The 18015-nt window shown below is 34.8% G+C and overlaps 2 protein-coding genes across 3 annotated transcripts in view; both read left to right on the forward strand.

Moving 5' to 3' along the window:
- The window catches only part of LOC117104652 (ubiquitin carboxyl-terminal hydrolase 37-like), a gene marked incomplete in the record, with an annotated part of 20051 nt that extends 9227 nt beyond the window's left edge, over positions 1-10824 (forward strand). Inside the window, 10 exon segments of the mRNA XM_033245530.1 lie at positions 441-715; positions 2685-2816; positions 3152-3313; positions 4004-4084; positions 4290-4398; positions 4656-5199; positions 5561-5629; positions 7342-7463; positions 8478-8686; positions 9549-10824. Coding sequence (XP_033101421.1) covers positions 441-715; positions 2685-2816; positions 3152-3313; positions 4004-4084; positions 4290-4398; positions 4656-5199; positions 5561-5629; positions 7342-7463; positions 8478-8686; positions 9549-9564 — 1719 coding nt within the window.
- A 5968-nt stretch (positions 10825-16792) lies between these two features.
- LOC117104662 overlaps positions 16793-18015 on the forward strand; it is a 26492-nt gene continuing 25269 nt past the window's right edge. The window contains exon 1 of one of the 2 annotated variants that reach the window (XR_004444799.1): positions 16793-17120. Coding sequence is in view for 1 of the 2 variants with exons in the window: in XM_033245542.1 (XP_033101433.1) it covers positions 17510-17627 (118 nt within the window). In the remaining variant the exon portion in view is untranslated. Of the gene's footprint in view, positions 17121-17411; positions 17628-18015 lie in introns of those variants that run through there. The other variant, XM_033245542.1, reaches the window with a different exon arrangement.

Genomic DNA, 18015 nt, shown 5'->3' on the forward strand with positions numbered 1-18015 from the left:
TATATATATGTATATATATATATATATATATATATATATATATATATATATAACATGTTGGTGATGATATATAAATTTTTTTTTTAAGAAATTATTGTGGCTGCATACCATTCTTCATCTTGTATCTTTCGAATGAGACGTTTAAGCCATTTGTCACTTGTGTACGTTAAAGAACGCAGTAAACTTTTAAAATAAGTAAGGGATTGTCTCCCTGTGTATTGCCTAATTCACCACCAGAATGACCCCACTGGAAGTAAGTCCCAGGACTTTTGTGGGGTATCCTTCGTGTGTATTGCACCAAAGAAATCCAGTCCAGTGTTAAGGGGGTTTTCATTAATTTGTATTTTGTGGGAAAATAATAAAATAAACAAGAATGTAATGGAAAGAAAACATATTTTACTAATTAATTATTTAGCTCTTGTGTACTTGTACTTGCATAGGATGCCCATGAATTCTTAGGACAGTGTCTCGACCAACTCAAGGAAGATGTCCTAAAACTGAACAAGAATGCTACCTCCTTAAAAGATGTAGAAAATACCAAACGACTCGCTCTAGATGCTGCCAATGATCAGAGTACGCCAGCCAAGTATCCCTGTGCAATATCTCGCAATTTTGAATTCACCGTCCTTCACACGATACGATGTAACAAGTGCAAAGAAGTCGTTACTAAATCGGAAATCTGTCATGATCTGTCGTTGGACATTCCAAAAAGAAGGTTGGTTTAACTTTTCGGATGAATAATTTTTCATGTAATTTGTATAATGGATATTTTGTCTATTACAGCTTAGTATTGTTTCATTTAAATGATAGAGAAAAAGAAGAAAATAACAATAAAATGTAATTATTATAATAAGAAATAACATTTTTATCACGCTCTTTAATTAAGCATGTATGCAAATCCTAGATAAGTGGATGCAAAGCATTACATAAGGCCTGCACGGTTTGTTTGTTTATTTTCAATATTCATTATTCAGTGAAAAAATAAAAACAATGTATTTTTAGTTGTCAAATTCAAAACATCATTGTGATAAATGCAAGCTGGAAATCATATAAGAAAAAGAAAATATGAGATGCATTATGTATATTATAAAGTATACATTTGATATACTTTAATAAAAATTGAATATAATATACTTATTTGAACAAATGCCATAATAGACCCTCCCTTGAATAAATACCCCTTCAGAGCGTTCATTTCTTCATCGAAAACACCCCTTAAGTGACTAACAAAACTAAAGGAAGCATTACCAGTCAACACAATACAATTATTTTTGGGAGACCAAAACACAACACACTCAATGGATAACGTGAATAATGATGAATATTAGCTGTTTTTGACTCTGAAAATCATAATAGCTATCCCATAAAGTTATATAGGCTTCCAAAGTGTTCATTAGTTTAACACTTATATGTTTATACTAATTCCAAGTCCAGTAAGTGTTCTGGGCAATCGGCAGAGACTAAAATACATGAGTGTTTTTCAATGTGAATACCTGACTTTTGCAGTATTTTGGAGCATAATTTTCGCTTCCAAGGGCTCTTGCACCGCATGTAATCAATCATTTAATTTGTATAAATTATCATCATTGGCTTTAGAAAAATCTAAAAATTGGTTAAATTTAACAATAGTTCTGACCTGCACACCCTTTTTTGTTGAACGGTCTAATCACGATGGAATCTTTGGGAATCCTATAGTCTACACAGTGCTCGAACGATGTTGTTTCTCAGGTGTTCTGTCCAAAATATCTACCACTGACCAGATAGTTTGTGATTTTGTGTCTTTTTTGTCTGATTTTGCATAAGTTATATTCATAGTAAGTGTACATATTTGTGATACTTATTATCGATGTATAAACTCCAATGTATGTACTATATAACTGAATTTGCGATTTTAAAACGGTGATTTCTGAAGCTATGCCGAGGCATCATAGTTGGTATAATCCATTTCTACCGTGGGATTGTAGATCACAATCTTTTTCTGTACATGCATTGAAATTTAATATTTAATTAGCCTTAGGTACCTAGACCTATTAGTTAAAAGCACAGGTTTGAGAAGGGATTCCTTTTTTTTATTTTATGCCTACGGTAGGCAAACCTCTAGCCTAGGCCTAGACAACTCTGGCTTGCCTAAGCCTAGCCTAGGCTGAAATTAGCCAATGGTCTTTTATAGGTTACGATTGTACCGTACATTAAGTAAAAGTAGGGGATGACTTGTACTACATTCATTCAAAATCTCAAACTCAGGGAGTTGTTTCATAATTATGAAAATAAAAACAAAATATATTTCCTGGTGTCATTATGAGATTAAATTTACGGTAGGAAATGTCAACTCATTAAAAATACAACCCATGTTAAGAGTGGGCGATCCCAAATCTATTGCGCTAGCCGGAGTTGAAAGCAATCATGCAGCAAAACAAGCTGTGCGTTCAATGTTGGAATCAATTGCTGTAGTCTTTATGATCATGCAGTTACACTTTTTGATGGTAATTACTTAAGTGAAATTATGGGGAATTTTGCACCAAAAATAATAAACGTTTCCTTTCGATTAAACGCCTTCCTCAAATAAACACCCCCTCAAAATTTTACTTTGGGGTGATTATTCGAATTAATACGGTATATAAAAAAAGAAAATCAGAAAGACATTATCTAAATAAACTTGTTTCCTGCTTGAATTTTCTCTCCAGGAATTCTGTTTCAAGAGCCTCCATCCAGACAGCTTTAGACCAGTTTTTTCAGTTGGAGTCATTAGAATATACATGTGAAGAGTGTGGCTGCAAGGAGTCTACTGTCACACATTCATTCACCAAACTTCCAAGGTATTAGCAATTTCATAATGAAATGGTGGTAGTGATAACTTATATTTATGTTATAAAGGCCAAAACAATATAGTTCATAATAGTTATATAATTAATGATTAAAAATTAAACAAGCTGCTTTAGTTTTATTTAGTTTTATTAACATATTTAAATACAACTTTATGTGCTTAAAATAAGTATGCATTTGTGGTTCACAGAAAATTCCTACATACAGTACCATAAATACATACTACTAGGATTAATAATGATAATTATAGATAAACAAATAATTAGCTTGTCTTGTTAAAGAAAGTCAAAATGACGTTAAAAGACTTTATTTTTTGTTTTTATCGTAGGGTATTAATTCTTCAACTGAAACGCTACAGTTTTGATGTGAATTCAGCTCACAAAGTTTGCCAAAGTATCGTTATTCCAAGTTACATGACTCTAGCCAGGCACTGCACTGAACATAGTGAACCAGCCAAGCCATTCACCTGCCAGCGCAACAAAGTCTCCATGTAAGTATCAGTAGTGGGGGCAGAGAATGAACACGTTGACTGCCGGGCCTTTTTTTCAAAGTTCCATCCTGTATGACAAGACATAAACGGCGCCACCATGGGAACCATTTCAATCAACTTTAGTGAAATACAAACAAACATATGGTAGTTATTTTTAGATAATCACTTCGAGGTCCTTCCCTGAACCTGTTCATGAGTCTGTTCTGGCAACCACTGTGTGCAATATAAAAATAGGTATTTTGGACAGGTGTGGACTTGGCACCGTGAGTGAACTCTGTTGGACGTGAACTTATGTTCCTGGAAACGTCTCCCCATGTTAACGACACTTTAAAACCTAAAATATGAAAAGCCAAGAAAAAACAAAAACAAACTTTGCTTACTAAGCGTTATAAGGAAACTTTGAGAATCCCGAATGATTAGCATGAGGGTGCTTCACTGTTGGACCACCCTTCTTGAATGTTATGTAATAGATAACTTTAAAGAATTTTACATTGGAGTAACCTGGTTTATACCAGCACTAAACAAAATGATCAAAATATTAATTTTTATTCTTATTTTTGTTGTTGCTGCTGCTTTGTGTTTTCTGTTTCAATATCGTCATATAGATATATAATTTTTTTCACAAGTTGTTTAGCTTTTGTTGTATTGATGATGTAACAAAGATGTCTTGTTACAAATGATTAACTTCAGGAAGCCAGAAATGATGAGTCCTGGACCAGCAGAAGAATCAGGACGACCAGCCCGGAAGAGGCTAAGTTATGAAAGTAACAGGTACACAATATATTATTTCTTTAAACAAAAGCAACAGCAGCAAAAGCATTTATGTTGAACAAAGTCATCTCCTTCTAAAGTATAAAGTTTATGATTTTTCTTTATTGAGAAGGATATATATATATATAAAACATGTAGACTCACCCAACTTGTTCCTGTTTTTGCACTGAATAAATTAAACAAAAAAATATTTTCTTTTTGCCAGCTCGGTGGACACTCCAAATGGATTTGCGTTCAAGCGCAAGAAATTGATTGATACTGATGCAGATTTACCAGTGGTAGACCTAACGATAGACAGCGATAAAGATGACAAGGTATGTTAAGTTTCATAGAATGCACCCGAATCACTTGCAAGATTCTTTTAAAAAGTATTTGGGAATGTACTAAGCATTTAGTACATACAACACGCCAAATAACTTGCAAGATTCTTTTAAAAAGTATTTGGGAATGTACTAAGAATTTAGTACATATAACATGTCAGGTAGGGCAAACATTTCATATTATGATTATTGTTATTATTATTATTATTATCACTATCATTATTATTATTATTATTTGTATTGTTATTCAGGGTAAAGAAATTAGTGCTGAAACCAAGCCTCTTGAAGAGATGAGTGAGGAGGAACAATTGGCATTTGCAATTGAAATGAGCCGACAGGAAAGTGCTCGTAAAATGATGCCCTCAAAAGGCGAGATGACCGAAGAAGACCAGCTTGCCATGGTGTTAGAGTTAAGCAAACATGAAACGACATTCACACCTCAGTTAACAACCCCAAAGTCTGCATTTGACAAATGCAAAGAAAGTAACCCAGTCGAAACGACTAGGAAGCAGTTGTACTTTGACGGTTCTAGTGAGCAAAGAAACAGGGATAGTGGAATAGGTCTGAATTTGGACAATAGCTTAGGGAGGAAATCTATACCAACCGGCACTGTTGCAAATGACAGCGGAGTATCAATGGAAGGAGTTGAGCCTTTGTTACCGGATGGAAAAGATACCAGTCCAAATGGAACTTGTACGGATAATGCTGATGTCAGGACAGAGGAAATGGAGCACCGACCTAGTCAAGAAAAAAGAACAACTTCACCCCACGGTCAGACACAGCATAATTACAAAAGTAAGTTTACCTATCATAGGATATTTTGACCAATGTGTATCTGTTGGAAATAGCTGTTACAAGTAAACCTCACAGAATACACTCTCTCCCTTATTGACGGCTTGAAACTGTTGGTAAACAAAGCGGTGTTCGTTTATTTTTATTCGCCTTTCTTTTTTTTTTTTCATTTCTTTTCACCATAAGTTTCATGTTTATTTCTTCTGCTTATTTTCCCTGGCTAGTTTCAGGCATTTCATGGAATAATTTACATGACCACAAGCTTTCACACTCCGTCTCTACATTGAGCACTTCTAAATTGGATATGTGCTTCAAATAAATTTAAGTTATATTGCATGTAATATGTTATATTTTGTTTTACCAGATGATACTCCTTTAAATGAAGAAGATGAAGCCTTGGCCATAGAAAGAGCTTTGGAGCTGAGCCTGCAAGGTATTAAATCATGCACATTGTTTAGATGAGAAAAAAAAACTCAAGACCATGGATTGAAAAGCTATCGTCTTAACCACTATACTACAATACTTGTACTGATATTTCAAATTCATTATTTAAATAGTGATACATGTAGTTTTCCCAAGTTTATTGTAATTAATGAACTGTGTAATCAATAAATTATTTAAATTGCTAATGAAGAAAATTGAAATATATTCAGGTGGGAATTGAACCCATAAACTCTCTTGGTACTAAACCATTAGACCGTAGAACTGATAGCTGCGGTTTGATGCATTCTCAAATTGCATTAGAACTGAAATGTGGATAATGTTGATATTTAAATATCAACTGAGACCACTAGAAAGTTTTGAAATTTGTATTTGTACAATTTTAAATTCTTTGTATTTGCATAAGAACTAAATCCTAAAATACCACATTACATATTTTATTGAATGCTAAATATTACAAATATAGGGTTTCCCATGCCAAAACTCCAAATTATGAGCTTCAAAATGATAGGTCATTACTGGAATCGACTTACTAATGCCAAAGTTATGAGTAAAACTATTACAGCTCTGGCCAGGGATTTATGAATCTCAGCTTGGCAAATGCCTTAATTCAAAAATGTTAAGATGTCCCTAGGCAAATATCCCAAGCTGATTTATAAAACCATCTTAGCAAAATCTGAGCTTTAAAATCATCTAAGAAAGCACATGTGTACAGTCAACGTACAGTCAACTTCTTAATTTTAAGCAATTGGACTCAAGACGAATTTAAGCTGATTTCTATTTTGATAAATCCAGCCCCTATACTCTGCACACTGTAAATCACTAGTGAAGAAGATTGAAAGGTATCCACATAGGAATAGAACGCATAAACTCTCTTGGTGCTGTAAATAATATCAACTGAGGCATTGCACCTGAAAGTTTTGAAATTTGTATTTGTACAATTTTAAATTCTTTGTATACTTTGAACAAAAGTAAACCCTAAGTTACCACATTATGTATTTTATCGAATGCTAAATATTACAAATATGGGGCTTGCCATGCCAAAACTAACATCAGTGACCAAAACAAGAAAATTGAGTTTTTAATATATTATTATTCTCCACATTATAAGCTTAAAAATGATAGGTCAAGCTATAGCCATAATATCGGCGCTGGATCGAATGGCACGCTCGCCTATTGTTCTGGTGGTAGAACAAGTCTTCTCGGATAAGGACTATAAACCGTAGGCCCAGTGTATACAATGGCTCGTGTGTACTATAAAGAACCCAGTACATCCTTAGAGACGAGTAGGGGGATACCCTGGTGTATTGGAACAGACAGCCCCTGTGGTGGACGACGAGAGTTGCTGGTACCGGGTTACCGGGTAGCACAGACACGAAGGGACCCTTAGGAGCGAAGAAAGTCATTGATCGAGTTCCTAGTCCACATTTCAAGCGCCCTGAGCATCTTACATTAGATGGATTTGTGCGCTATATAAAACTACACTATTATTATTATTATTACTGGAATCAACTTACTAATGCCAGTCATGAGTAAAAGTATTACAGCTTGTCTACATTACTGCCACATTCTTATGCTAATTACCCAGTTTAAAATTTAACGACAGCACATTGGTTTTGGGTTGATAAGCCTGATATGTATAATTATATTTATTTATTTTTGTGCATTATTTACTAATGTGCATTTTTTTCATTCAATTTTTAGAATTTGAAGAAAAAGCCAGTAAAAATAATATGGTCAAGCATCATCATCATGTAGGTGCAGAGAATACAAAAGATGTGGAATATACAAAAGAAGAGGAAGAAGAACTAGAGAGAAATTATGAGGTAAGTGGAGTTGGCTTTAATAATGTATACAGGTATTGTTCTAATTAAAGACCCCTCCAATTTAAGACCACCTCCAATTAAAGACCACCTTTCTGTGGTCCCAAATTAACAAAGTTGCTAAAGACCATAGAAACCCCGGTGTCAAAAGTGGTCTTTAATTGGAGGGAGACCTGTACTACTTTCTTAGAATATCGATGTAGGTTACATAGTCAGATTAAGTCACAAGAGTGATAGCTCAGGATGTTTTCATTCTAAACAATCATAGATGAATACATGTTGAGCTATTATGTGACAATGTAAGAATTTCAATTGGAGATGCAATTTAATTACATGTATTTCCCTAAGAAATCATACAATAATAATTAACAAGAAAATTGCATAATGAAAGCAAGAATGAAGATTCTTGTTTAATTATAGGGGAATCTCTCATTAAGTAATGACAATTCCTCATCTCTACCATCAAGTAATAATGCAGCGGGAATCTCTATTTAACCTTTTCTGCATTTTGGACAATGTAAACATCATGACAACTCGGATAGATTTGTGTAAGCGTCTCTCTATTGGGGAAAGTATCTATTGTATCTGTAAATATACTTGCTCAGCATGAAGTTTGAGAAGTGGATTTAGATGCGAGAAGAAATATCCTGGTGTTTTATTACAGGATTTGAACCCAGATCCCTAGAATCAGAAGGCAAGCATCTTAAGCTCTGTCCAGACTATCAAATTTCATGTGACAAAAACATGTGACATGCCTAAATATGGTCATGATGACATCATACCATGACCATATATAGGCACATCATGACTATGGACATGCAACAGTTTTTTGTCAAATAAAATTTGATAGACATCTGGACAAGGCTTCAACGACCAATCCACAGCTGAATTTCACTTTGATAAATCCGCATAAAAATATAAACCTATTAATTATAAAGAGGTGTCTTTCGATACATATTTCACCTTTGTAATCACATTCTCATTGACTGATTGATTGATTGATTAATTGATTGATAGGATGGACAGATGCCACACTCCTACAAGCTGCTAAGCATTGTGAGTCATATAGGCAGTACCTCTGCCATTGGACACTATGTCAGTGATGTATGTGACCACAAGAAGGCTAGCTGGTATAGCTACGATGACTCAGAGGTCTTGCGCACCACTGCAAAAAAAGTGCAGGAGCTGAGGCAAAAGAATGGCTATATATTTTTCTATATGGACAAGTAAGTTAGTCATTTCTATTATGAATGTTGATTTTACTGCTGCTGTTTAAAGCTTAGTTTCCATAAAATCGCTACACGCTATCACCGACTTTTGGCGACGCTGATTGGTCAGTTGAATCGGAGCATTCCCGATTGCGTCAGGGAAAGCTCAAAGATTGCAGGGAAAATGCTGTAGCGACGTTTAGCAATTTTATGGAAGCCAGCTGATGCTGCTGCTCCTGGTACTACTATTACTACTGCTACTACTACTACTAAAACCAACACTGCCACCAGCATCACCTCTACTACTACTGCTACTTCTGCTACTACTTTTAATTCTACTCCTGCTACTACTTCTAAAAAACAGACACTGCCACTGCCTCCAGCATCACCTCTACTACTACTGCTGCAGCTTTAGGCTGCTGATGCTGCTACTCCTGATACTACTGCTAATAATATTACTGCTGCTGCTACTACTACTACTACTAAAACTCCCACTGCCACCAGCATCACTTTTACTAGTACTTTTGCTGCTTTAGGCTGCTACTCCTGGTACTACTTGCTACTACTACTACTACTACTACTACTACTACTACTACTACTACTACCACTACTACTACTACTACTACTACTACAACTACTACTACTACTACTACTACCACTACTACTACTACAACTACTACTACTACTACTAAAACTGCTACTAGCATCACCTCTACTACTGCTACTTCTGATGCTTTAGGCTTCTGGTACTACTGCTGCTACTTGTACAACTACTGCTACAATTCTGCTAGTGTTAGTGCTACTGCTGCTGTTGCTGCTACTACTACAACAATTTCATTATCCTCAGAATTGTTATGTTTCTTTCATATTGTTTTTGCAGGAATCTTTGTGAATGAAATCTTGGACTGTATCCTCTACCTGTGTCTGGAATTTCATTGTGGATAACCTTTATTTGAGTAGCTGTTCATTCTGTTTATATGAGTTTTACAAACAGCCTACAGACTATTCTGTATGCACAATTGATTATTATCTGTGGCTTTATGTAGATCTCAGTTATAAATATCTCATATATTTATTTAAACTTAAGCTTGCTACCCAGCATTTATTCAATTGAAAAAAAAAACACTGCCTATAAATCTAATGAATATAGGCATAATATATAAACTCATTATGAAGCAATTTTACATCTCATAATTTCAGTTATATACATTGATAATTTATACAATTAAAGATATATGTCTGTGGTCAAATATATTAAACTCAAAATTTAATTAAGACAATAAGTTCCTCATTTAAAGGAATCTCATTTAAAGGAATTGAATAAGGATGAATTTCAATGCAATTCAGATCAAAACAAATAATTTTATGTTGATATGCATTATGTTGATATGCAGACTGCAATAATCTTTAAATTGATTAGTAAATAATATCCTTCGTTTTGACACCTTTCTGTTTGAGACCCAAAACTGGTGAACACGTGTCTCTTTTTCTCAGAATATTTGGAGTCACAACATTACCTTTGGGACACTGTTCATGTGGGGAATTAATTATTTTGTGGTTATGTTCAACAATTGAACAATTAGCTAAATGCATACAGTGTAAGGCAGTATACCTCTGCACTGTGGGGCTTATTCAAAAGTCATGTTTAGGTGAGAATTCATGTTTGGTGCGGCACGTTTCAAAAGACCAGTTATTAGATCATTACAGTAAGTTAATTTGTTATTGATTACTTTAAATGTTATAATTTAATGTTTGATTCATTTTAATTTATGAAATATGAGTAGCATACTTATAATATATTCTAATTACGTGTTATAGCAATAAAGTTACTGCATTGATTCACATTATCAAATTTCAATTGAAGTATGTATTAACCATACAGGTTTTTTTTTTTCCAATTCTAGAATTAAGGTCTTAAAATACTGCACTGTTACTGTTAACATGTTGAATCAATAACACCTTATATATTATTGTAAACATGATATTTTATATAACACAAGCAATTTTTGACAATTCTTATCAGGGGACATATAACATTAATATTTTATATATAGCAAGTGTGTACAGATGAAGCAATGATATGTAATTGTACATGTCACGTGATGGCATTTTATTCATATCACGTCAAGTTTCAATAAAAGTAAACGTTAACTGTATGAGTTTACATTATGTTCATTTACTGGATCCCCTAAAGCTATATATGGTATCTGTGACATATAGTACCGTAAAACCTTGTATAGAAGCCCAATGGACTTTATTTCGAGAAGCAGATCATTTCAAAATGAAGCCCCCTCCCCACTTCTTTAGTTGCAAAAGTTGTCTTAAATAGAAGCCCCTCTCAAAAAGACCATGGGCTTGCAATCAAGATAGTATGGGCTTATTTTCAAGAGGGTGCTTGTGTCCCGACTGATGTTATGATTATGATAGCGTGTCAGATTCAATATTTTATTGTAGCATGGTTAAAATAATTCTCACACAATTGAAATCAAAATGAACTGAGTTTGGTCATCAGGATTTCGTGTACGCATTCAATTTGTAGTAGCAATTTAATAGAGAAAATACCTTAAGCTGTGCTAGGTTAAAACTAACATGCATTTAATAAGCTATTATGTAGATTAAAAATTGGTTCCACTATGTGTGAACCCTTAAGTTGTATGAATGAAGAGACTAGTGTGGTCTTAGATCCGTAATGATTTCGTACGGGCCTCTGTGATCTAAACGGTAAGACGCTCGCCTATTATTTGTTTTCTTATGGTAATAAATTATATCAAAAGTTTTATTTTTATTATATGTTAACAGCATTCATTTTCAAAAGAAGCCCCGTCTTTAGTTTGCAAAAGTAATCTCGAGAAGCCCATATCGAAAATTAGCAAATCTTGAAATGAAGTGTATTCAAAGGGTCCTAGAAAAAGAAGCACAGGGCTTCTATTCAAGATAGCCATCATAATAAAGAGCACCACTCAGGCGTAATATACAGATTATAACCATAAGTAACACAAATTGCTATATATATATATATATACAATCCACGTATGCTTCAATTATATATTCAAAATGATTTGCTATGATTTACCAGCTACTACCTAAGCTATTATGTAGATTAAAAATTGGCTCCACTATGTGTGAGCCCTTAAGTTGTATGAATGAAGAGACTAGTGTTGTCTTAGATCCGTAATGATTTCGTACGGGCCTCTGTGATCTAAACGGTAAGACGCTCGCCGAGATTGCGGTTCGGATTCCCACCAGAGACCTCTTTTTTTCATACAACTATATAAGGATAGTTGATAAGGAACTTTCGTTGATGAAATATGTATAATTATGTATATACATATGTATATATTTATATATATATATATAAATAGAAAACAGGCAATTATATTTTAATTACCATTTTGATAAATAACATTGAATCAACAAGATTAATATTAAAATTCTTTTTAATATGGCAAACAAGAAAGGAATGGTTCATCTTTGAGTGTTTCCTGGGATGTTTCACGCTAAAGGCGAACATCTCCGATACGTACGCCAGCAATATTGGAAAACACTCCAGCGAACTGAAAACGTTTCGAATTCGCGTGACGGCTTTTGACACTGGGGAATTAATATTCCCTCGTGCATAGTAATTTAAACCATGACGGCGCTTAACTATCAGAAAAAACTAATATATTTTCGTGTTCACTTCTCGTCTGCCGCCGTGGCGATCTACGAATATGATTCACAATTCGTGACATTACCTGAAATAATCTAGGCCTCATTTCCGACAGATTTCTAACGTGAACACACGATATTTAATGACATTAAAGTGCCTCCGTTGCCGTCACAGTTACGCTCCAACGTTCGCAGTTAGTCCGAGGGGGTTTTCATAATTCGATAATTAGTTTACCATTTGAATATGAAGAGGTACTTGAAAACAAATTCCAATTTCAGTAAAATTTTATGAACGATAATTACTACGGTACTTGGCAAAGTTATGTAAGCATGTACAATGTATGGTATGTTTATATTCCAAAACCTACCGTACTAATGGTTGCGAATGTCTCCATATTCAATCGAAAATAGTTACAGTATTCCAACGTTTGACCTACATTATTGAAATAAATAAGCCGACATCACGCATGCCTCATTTGAGTACATGATATTATTTGACCTGTATTCAATAATTTAGGACCGCTTTTATCTGAAATTTATTATTAAAGAATCCTTGTTCAAAAAACCCCTCTCCAATGGGGCGTTTATTCGAACAGACACGATATATACTGTATAATGAAATTTTGATTTTGCTGGGTACAGTAGGCTTACCCACGCTACGTGCGCACATTGAGATAAACAGTGCACGTACAGCTATATTGTGTAGTCTAGTGCATAGAAATCGAAATAAACAGCGACCTCAAGGTTAAAATCAGAAACGCAACCGCTGCGCCAAACCGCTCCTACAAATTTGTGTTATAAGAAAAATAAATAAATGTATTCACTGTAGCCATCTAGAATAACTATGCCTATTCAGGACTGAAAAATGATAGCCTAATCCAAACATATCGTCAGCAAGTTGACATCCGTCCCCTCTAAGATTTAAAACTTAGTACAATTTTTCCAATTTGTGAACATGCCATTGCTAAGAACAAGTTCTAGTAGGCCTTTGAGTAGGCCTAATAGTTTTGGTGTTCAAATTTTGCCTCTGGATTTCTTTGAAAGTACAGTAAAGTGTTATTAACCGATGATAATTTGATAATAGTTTCCTATACATACAAATCGCGCATTTAACTATATGATATGCAATACGGCAAGCAGAAAGCTGTCAAGAGGGACATTTGTTGTTCTTCACGCGAGATTAACGAGTGCTTCCCGGTTTGAAATGCGTTGAGATGAATGATCTACTACGTAAATATCTTGCGGAAAGTGCCCAGGGCGTTCCTTCGGCTGTCATTGCCAAATAGAAAGCATTCCAACAAACAACTACTCAGAAACGTGCTGTCATTAATATTTTCCATTAATTTGTCTTGTGAAAAACTGTTTATCTGTTAAACGACTTTCAAAAATTACTATAATCCTCATATTTCAAATTGTATGTATTAATTGAATCGATCCATCATCCCATGTATGTTATAGGCACTGCCTAAAATATATTTGTTGATTATTCCTAGGCCCATGACAACAGATGGTTTAGGAGAATTTGAGAGTATTCAGAGGCAACCTAAACATTTGCCTCCGACCTGTTTTTATTTTTTTTAATTTTTTTTTAAAGCCCGATGGCATTAGATCCATCCTCCGTATCAACACACGAATCGGCATTTGGCTACAATATCGTTAGGATTAAACGTTTCAAAAACTTATAAGCGGCGGATATAATGTCCGAATGATTAAGCCATAAAGTTGGATATTATAATTGTCTACCTCCTTGCCACGACCATAACACTATATTTGTTATTTAGGGGTCAAACCTGATGGCGTAACGACGAGTCACGGAACCCGAGGGCGAGAAAATGTTGCGGTCCCACATTTTAGTAATCGATTATGGGTGTAACGAAAGTGGTCGAGCGAGGGGCCCTTTCACAGTAGAGTGTAGAATATCAAACAATAACATAGCCTGTAACATTACTATATTTTGATTTTGAGTAGTCATTTACTTCACTATTTCGGACTATTTAAATTTCAAGTTTGTAGCAGCGCCGGGCTGTCAAACATTTTGGGTCAGGAATTGATATTTCATTTATTAAAGAAGTGTTCGTCATGTGAGTTCACTCAAGTCATTACATTGCTAGTTTTGGGTGTCTTAGCCCAATAGAAGTTTCACCCTTACTTAGTACATAGCCTAGCCGACTTTTGTGTTATTCTGTATTATAGACTGCCTTAATAATATGATGAAATGTAATAAAAACCTTTCGCTCCGCCCTGAATATTGTTGCTAGCTGTGGGAACTTAAACTTCAGCGTAAACTTACGTATCCTTGTGAGTGGGACATGCGCGTATCTCTGGCTATTGATTAAAACATCCTGATTGGTCAGTTGGTAAGGTTGGTGGCAGTCCAGAAAGGTCCATTAGACCTGAACACATCCTATTGATGTATTAACTTATTTTGAATGGTTTTTAAATGCTTAGCTTAAGATTAATTGATTTTAAGTATCACTGTATATTTTATTTATGTGAACGCACCACCGCATGACGCGTGCGACCGATTCGAATGTGTAGATTTCAAATAAAGTTATGTTTCGAAAGTGTAGATTTCAAATAAAGTTATGTTATGTTATGTTATGTATTGGAAATACAATTTTTATGGCATTTAATCATGTGTTTGCTATGAAACAATAGATGGCATAACACATGTATATCTCAACAAAATATGAACATAAATATTATCTTTCTCTATACGTGACATGGATCTACTTGCGCATTTTGCTTCTTTTCATTTTAAGCCCTAACATGATGTAATGCAACGGCCTTGTATTGAGTTCTATGATCTGTAATTAGCCTGCTGTCGTATAAACGCCCTCTCGAATAGCTTCAACAACTGTATTTTATTGTCGCATCAAATGGCACCTTAACGTCTTAACATTTACATTTCATTAAACTTTTTCAATTAATTCTTTATTGATAACCCATAAAGCCTTTAAGTCGCTGTATCACTCAGAGACGGGTTTCCATAAAACCGTTTCGTTGAGAAATCTAATTAGAAGCTGATAATACACTCTTTTTGCACATGCATAGAGCGGTGCTAGTTCTCGATAGTCAGCATGATACGCCCTCATCAGGGCGGTTCCCCCCTCCTTTTTGGAAGGTTAAAAAAAGAAAAAAAAAAAGAAAGAGATGAAAAAAATGATCGCCCAAAACGCCTCAGAGGTTATTTTCGGGCGTCTAGAACACAAACATTTTCGCGGGGGTATTCCCCCCGGACCCCCTGGGGTAGTATTATCTCGATCGGCCCACTTTTCCCCCTCTTTTGGACAGCTCTGGATCCGCCCCTGCTCATGTTAAGCATTTGAAACGACAAAATAGGATCTCCGATGTAAAACCTTTAAGTAAATCACGATAGACCGACAAGTAAAAGATACACTCTACTGTTTTGTGGTAATGCTATTAGGCCTATTGACAGCCTAGGCCTATATAAATTGTATAATAAGATAATTCTGTGAGAGAAACCAATGTCATCTGCTATTCAGGCGACTGCTTTTTGTTTTTTGAAAAAAACTGATTTAAGAATAATTTGCACATGCGTGAAACAAAACTAGTTTTCGACACACTTACAATGTCTTTTTTTTATGGCATTAGGGCTAGAAAAAACATAAATAATGTCTGCACTCAGACGAATTATAATTTTAAAGAAAACATAAAGTGTTTCCCGGAAAGGCATGTAATGCGCCTCTTACATAATTAATTCTTATTACCATACCGTAATGTTAAGCGCTTAGAGACCTTATAAAGTCATGAAGCGCTATATAAGAACGACATATTATTATTATTATTATTATTATTATATTATTATTATTATTATTATTATTATTATTATTATTATTATTATTATTATTATTATTATTTTGTATCGATTACTTATCTCCGTTACGTTATTGATGATGTGTATTGTATTCTATAAAGTCTTGGTATTGACATCAAATTAAGAATACTATTGCCGCTAAAAACTGAAATGGAGTATTTCTGTTTAAAAAAAAAAACAAGCAAGATAAAGCAAAATCGCCTAACCTGACTTAGAATGCGTATTTTATGCCTAAACTTTAATTGTTAAAAATTAATGAGATTAAAATCTAGTCATCAACAGGTTAAATATAAAATGCAGTCAACATTAGGGAATTGCAGACCTGAATGACGCAATGAATATTTTCTTTATTATGTCGAAGATGATGTGAATCGTACGGTAGCCTATTTGTGATATTATCCCGATAGCCGGTAATTAGCAAATATTTGCTCGCTAACGGACACGGCCGAAGTATTCATGTAATGCCCCAGTAGGGAAATCCAGGCAACAATATCCAAACAGTGACAGATTCCTCTACAGAAACTATTATTATTTATGATTGACAACTCAAGCTGTAAAAAAATGCACACGCCCAGCTGCAGGCTCAGTAGAGGCAACTACGTAGTCATAATAGTGTAATAATTGCGCAGCCACGCAAGACGCTATACGCTGCGTCCAATCAGAAAACTCATTTAGTACGTTATAAGGAGACACTCGCTGGATTGGTGTTTAAATGAACGAGGATTCTTACACGAATGCATCAAAGTAGAACTCTCGGGTATCAACAACTCTATCTAGATTATGTTTCGTCTGTTTTCTTCGACTTCGCAACGTTCGTGTTTCGAAAATTTTTATAAATTTTAAGTTGAAAATCTTGATTACGTGCGCGCGTGCGCGTGATGCTATTACGAGCAATGGATTTTTTTCAACTGGATTTTCGGATTTTATTAACACTGGGATATATATGGCTTCTGCTGCTCTATGAAAGTAAGTGCTTTAAATTAAAAACATGATATGCCTATTTGGTAATCACTTGTAGGACAAGGTAATAGGGTAAGCTATTGTAAATTTGCGATGACTCCTTCCTGTACCGCTATGTAGAAGAGTAATCTAAATACGTGTACATAAGAATTAAACGCTTCAGGTGGTACACGCGTTTGCAATCATAACCAGAAACCCTAGTACAACAAAAAAAAACTTGGCAATGTAAATCATACGTGACACCTTAGACAGATAGATAAATCAAACCGCGATGGTTTTGTAAAGACCATGTGTGTTCAGAGTTACAAGTCACACGCCGTTTACCGCTGGCGCATGCAGGATCGGAATAGGGTCTGCTGTCTCGCACACTCCCAGAAAATGCTTATTTTAAAATAATGGCTGGATTTTTTAGGTTTATTTTCCGACGTCTTCAGATAATATTTATTATTGTATATATAAGTCGATACGATTTAGCCATCGCTGCGTCATCGAATCATGTCATCGAAAAACGAGGTAAGTTTCAGAAAATCTCTGAACTGAATTAGTTATTGCTAATAGTCCCGGCTAGTTCCCGTCAATTCATTAATATGCCTTATCGTGTTTCGATAATTGTATGGGTTTTCTTTACACAGCAATTCTCCTACACTGCTGCACAAACGGAGATAAATCATAACTAAGCCTATGTTTTCAGGATTTGCCAAGGTCAAAATCATTGCATGTTGTCGCCATGGGGTAGCCCAATCATGCTAATAATCAGCAATCTTATAATTAGCATAACTTTATATCCAGCGTGTTATAAAACTACTAGGTGATGTCTCATACGCTCCTGCTGTGACGAATAGCAAGTACGGCCAGCGACATTGGGGATGTATATTACAGTATATAGGGCCAGTATAATATT

This window comes from Anneissia japonica, unplaced genomic scaffold (genome assembly GCF_011630105.1).
Source record: "Anneissia japonica isolate Jap-2015-1 unplaced genomic scaffold, ASM1163010v1 scaffold287712_len2945570_cov188, whole genome shotgun sequence".
NCBI classification, from domain to species: domain Eukaryota; kingdom Metazoa; phylum Echinodermata; class Crinoidea; order Comatulida; family Comatulidae; genus Anneissia; species Anneissia japonica.